The sequence below is a fragment of the Populus alba genome, chromosome 4 (genome assembly GCF_005239225.2).
Source record: "Populus alba chromosome 4, ASM523922v2, whole genome shotgun sequence".
Lineage (NCBI taxonomy): Eukaryota > Viridiplantae > Streptophyta > Magnoliopsida > Malpighiales > Salicaceae > Populus > Populus alba.
Window position 1 is genome coordinate 23,012,271 of NC_133287.1, and position 4,595 is coordinate 23,016,865.

The 4,595-nt window shown below is 36.3% G+C and overlaps 1 protein-coding gene across 2 annotated transcripts; it reads right to left on the reverse strand.

The window, feature by feature from the left end:
- Nucleotides 1–313: 313 nt before the first annotated feature.
- LOC118050098 (decapping 5-like protein) lies at nt 314–3,365 on the reverse strand. Of its 2 annotated transcripts, XM_035060334.2 has the most exons (7): nt 3,124–3,363; nt 2,645–2,745; nt 2,163–2,234; nt 1,268–2,074; nt 934–1,131; nt 688–795; nt 314–594 (listed from the first exon to the last, which is right to left on the reverse strand). In XM_035060334.2, the coding sequence occupies exons 1-7, from the start codon at nt 3,269–3,271 to the stop codon at nt 454–456; spliced, it is 1,575 nt and encodes a 524-aa protein (XP_034916225.1). In that variant the 5' UTR covers nt 3,272–3,363; the 3' UTR covers nt 314–453. The 2 variants fall into 2 exon arrangements, with proteins under 2 accessions (XP_034916225.1, XP_034916226.1); XM_035060335.2 differs by lacking the exon at nt 2,645–2,745 and having other exon boundaries at nt 2,163–2,296; nt 3,124–3,365.
- Between the last annotated feature and the right edge of the window lie 1,230 nt (nt 3,366–4,595).

Below are 4,595 nucleotides of genomic sequence, written 5' to 3' on the forward strand. Positions count from 1 at the left end.
CATTTCTGTGGACATGCAAATGGATCCAATGTCACTCACCAGAATACGGTTTACGATTTAATGCCTGCCTTCATACCAAGAAAGCCTGTCCACGATTACAATGAAGATGATGGGTAAAATGGATCTGTCAGCATTGACAGACACAACTGATCTCATTAGAAAAGAAAGCACAAGAACAGCAGGCTCCTAAACATCTAATTCAAACATCTAAGATCAATGTTCCTTATGGTAGTAAGAGTAAAAGGCTGGCTCATCGGCGGAAAAAAAAGGCATGAACTAGCCATCAGTGTTCATTCCTGCAGTTCCTAGTTGACAACTCAACTGGATATTCTAAGAAAAAGGTCCCCCATGGTCCCATATCCTTTACCATAACTCGTAGATGTCGAACGTTGAAAAAGAGATTTAATGTACAGAAGCAGATGGATCGCCAGAGACTAACGGGATCAGATGACATCAAAATCCAATGTACCCACGCCCCCTCCCACGATAACCATATCCCCTTCCCCGACCATGTGAGGTGTGATAGGTATCACCACGTCCAGAACCGATGCCACCATGACCCAAATTTGGTCTGAGATGCAAGTTGCCAAAAGTCTGATGAAAGAAAATAATGTCAGAATATCAATAAATCATCCAATCTTAAGTGAATTATTAGCACAAATTAATAATCATTTCCTGTAAGCAAACCTCAGTATCCAGCTTCATTCGCTCAGAGAAACAGTTCTGCCTATTCCACCGCTGATTGCGCATGTTGCAAGAAACTGTATCAAAGAATTCATCCTTCTTGTAGGCAGGCTGAATAGAGAATCAATAAATGTTTTAGCGTTGAGAATGGAGGTGATATAATTTATAAATCTTCAACTGCTAGGAGATAGTAATTTAAAGTTTCATAAATGTGTCTTAACTAATGAGTGAAAAAACTCAAAGACCTACCTTAGGATCGAGATTAAGAACCACAACAGGGGCCTCTTTGTCCACCATGCTTTGATCAGTTGTATTATCCTCCATGCCTTCAGTTTTCTCTCTTTGCTTTGCCTTTCCAAGATAACCCCAAACCTCATCTTTTTTAAACTTCTCATTCATGGCTTCAAAATCGAATTCTTCAGTAAATTTTGAGGTCAAGTATTTATGCTGCGGTAAAAGTCAACAAAAAGACAGCAGGAAAGCACCTTCAGAACTGTTATGTATACATATGTTTTTGCAAGAGAGGCAATACATGTAACAAAGTTCCATGGAACTTTAACGGAAAGAGTGAAAGAGGTCCAACCTGTTGTACAGAACCTGGCAAAGGTAATAATGGTGGTTGAGACGCTGGAGTAGAAAGCAAGGGTGGAGAAGTAGATGATAAAGGAGTCAGAGCAGCTACATCTTTCTGGTCAGGGTACAGCTTCTGTGGGGAAGAAAGCACGGGTGGCCTAGACTGTAAGAAGTGATGAGGACTTAAAAGAGCTGGAAGTGGTGTTAACACAGAGCTAGAAGTAGAACCAACATAGGATGGCATGAGGTAAGGCAAAGATTGGGCAGGACGCATAGCCATGGGGTCTGCAACAGCTAGAGTTTCAGTTGCGTTGATGTCTTGACTAGACATGGGAATCGAAGACATGGTTAATCTATTAGCAGGAAGAGATGCAGCATGAGATGGAACAGGTGTCTTCAGAGATAAGAAGGATGATGTGTCAGGAGAAGTTGGATACTGTACTGGTGAAAGGGAATATGAAAAAATTGGATTAAATGGATTAGTTGCAACAGTTGATTCAGGAGTAATACATTCTGAAGGACTTTTCAATCCCATAACTGGAGGTTCCTGCAATCCAAGAGCCTGCATATGATTCTGAACTATTAAGGGAGATGAAACCATAGACTGCTGGGAAGATATTCCATGGTATCCTTGTGAATGCTTTGGAATGGAAAGAGATGGACCAGCATTTTGAGTAGCCTGGGAATGATTTGTTAAGCCAACATGGTTTACAGGCTGAAACAAAGGCAAGGCACCAGAATAGGCTCTGGTCGTCAAAGCAGGCGTATGTTGTGCCTGAACACCAGCTGCAGTTGAAGAACTTAAAGCAGAATGGTTCTACAGAACACGGGAATAGAAGAATGAATAAGAATAGACTGAGTTTCATAATTTTCATAATTCATCAATATAAGCCAAATGTCAAAACCTGGATGATAGCAGGGTCATTGTAAATCTGTTCCTCTGTTTGGTCAGGTGGTGGGGACTGCACTTGCAAATCCTGATAGTAGCAGTAATTAATTGCAGCAAGCACATTTACATGCACAGCACAAAACAGCGTTCCTACACTTAGCACAAGAAACAGAAACTCTATGTGTGACAGCATCGCTTTGAAATATCAAAATTCTTAGAAACACTTGGATGGCTACTTGGTGAGTATGAAAAGCATCGTTATCTATAAATCATACAACAAATAAAGGAAAGAAAAGCTGAAACCTAACATCTTCTGTTCCGAACAGGAATACGAATGAGAATTCATGATGCTAATCAGTTGCTCAAATTCCATATAAAATAACTGAATAAAGAAGCCATTCAATTCTTAAAGCGCAGAAGTAACAGCATGAAGCTACGACAAAAAGGCCACCGGAAAAAAAAATACATACGAGAGGCAGATAATTATCCCCGGATTACCTTAATATCACTTCCACGAAATAGAATATATTCATACACCTTATCACTAGGGGCAATTTGTGGTCCATCCTTCTTACGACCCTCTGTTCCGTAAGACCTCACTGCAGCATAATTTATAGGGCAACATTTTGCAAATAAATAACTATGTCCAGATATTGCATCAAAACAAAGAAAAATGTACATCTCCCGTATCAAACAATGGAACACAGTAATTTATCTACATTAATATTATCTGACCACAAATTACAACACACTAAGAGCAAATGAATACGCGTTGTATTACCAGAAATGCATGCAGAAAACTTATTTTCAATATTCACACTATAAATTAAATTAATTAAAAAAAAATTAAAAAAAATTAAAACTCGCAGAACTGATATTTACAACAAAATTATCCAGTAAAATCACTAAGAAAGAGAGTAGCGTGCAGCATAACAAAATTCATCTCTCTAAAAAATTACTCGGAAACCAAAGCGCACCGTTTTTTAGGCCAATGGTGGCGTCTTGTGTATTGATGTGATAAAGAACACCTTCGTAGCGAATCTCGTACTTAGAAGTGATGCGAATTAGGCTTCCTATGTACGATTCTCCAGCTTTTGAAGACGAGGAAGAAGAGGACGACGTCATTTATCTTCCTAGGGTTCTCTTCTCTCTGTGACTGATCGGTTGAGGCGGTTTTTTTTTTTTTTTTTGGGGGAAATGAAACTGAGAGAGTTAAAGCGGGGAATTGCGGAATTTATGAATGTGAGGGAGGGAGCGATGGAGGGCTGAGGATTATTCATAATGAGCCGGCCCATAGTTCGGTTACTAAGCCCAGAAATTCAAGGGGATGGCTCGTATTTTGTTTTTTATGAGGTAAACTGTATTTGTACCCTTATAACGTTATCGGTGCTCCGCTTTTATCCTTGTACTTTTCTATTTTCTAATGTTACCCCTGCGTTACTTGGAAAGTTCGAATTTTACTCTTTAACGCTAATTTGTGAATGTTTACTAAAGCTAGCTTTTTTTCATACTTTTACTATATTATTTATTACTTTTCTATCACTTTTTCCTCTCGCGTCCTGTTATTTGCTATAATATGTTACGAAATAGCCTGTCAATTTGATTTGTATATAGAGTAGATTATAAATTAATCCCTGGAAAAATAAGTTAATTGGAGACTAATTCCTTTTATCTGTGTTGATCACACTAAATTTTATATTATTTTATTTCAAAGAATGCCTTTTTCTCGATCTCAACACAATATCTATGTTTTTTTTATTTTGCTATTAAAATAATAAAACAAATAGAAAAAGAAATGACAAATGAATAAAATAAATAGTTTTTAAAAGGAAAAATTGCCTCAACCTTCTTTAGCTAAGTTTTTTTTTTTTAAAAAAAAAAAAACTTTACCTTCATATTTTTCAAAATTACAAAGTTTATAAGTTACAACATACCACTCTATATGCTCTAAAAAACCACCAAAACAATTCAAAATATCTACAAGATTTTCATTGTATTCTAATTAATAATTCTTATATTAAATATTATAATTTTACTGTTAATAAAAAATACTCCTAATCAAGAAAATTTCACCAGTTTCTGAAGAAAACTCAACTACAAAACCACAAAATATAGGTTTTCACGATTCGCTTCCTCACTCAATCTCAAAACTTTCACCTGCAAAAAATAGTAAAACTCTTAATTTTCCTTTGGTTTCTATCACATTTTCTCACCAGCAAACACAAAGAAATAAAACACACAATTAAAAGAGTAATTGAATGGGTTCTTTTTTAGTTTATTTCGTGTTCTTTGACGATAGTTTCACAGTTCCAGACAAAGAAAGAGGCGCAAACAAAAGAAAATAAAAAAAGCTAAATATTTGCTGATTTGAAGTTCTACTCATTAAATCTATCCTAACAGTAAATGAGTTCTATACAACAAATTTATCCTTAATAAAAAAAATAGAAAT

Coding starts and splice junctions, on each gene's coding strand:
- LOC118050098 (XM_035060334.2), bottom strand. CDS start 3,271: ATGACGTCGTCCTCTTCTTCCTCGTCTTCAAAAGCTGGAGAATCGTAC. Junction 2,235..2,644: donor TTCGTGGAAGTGATATTAAG/GTAATCCGGGGA, acceptor TGCTACTATCAG/GATTTGCAAGTGCAGTCCCC. Junction 796..933: donor TTCTTAATCTCGATCCTAAG/GTAGGTCTTTGA, acceptor TTCTCTATTCAG/CCTGCCTACAAGAAGGATGA.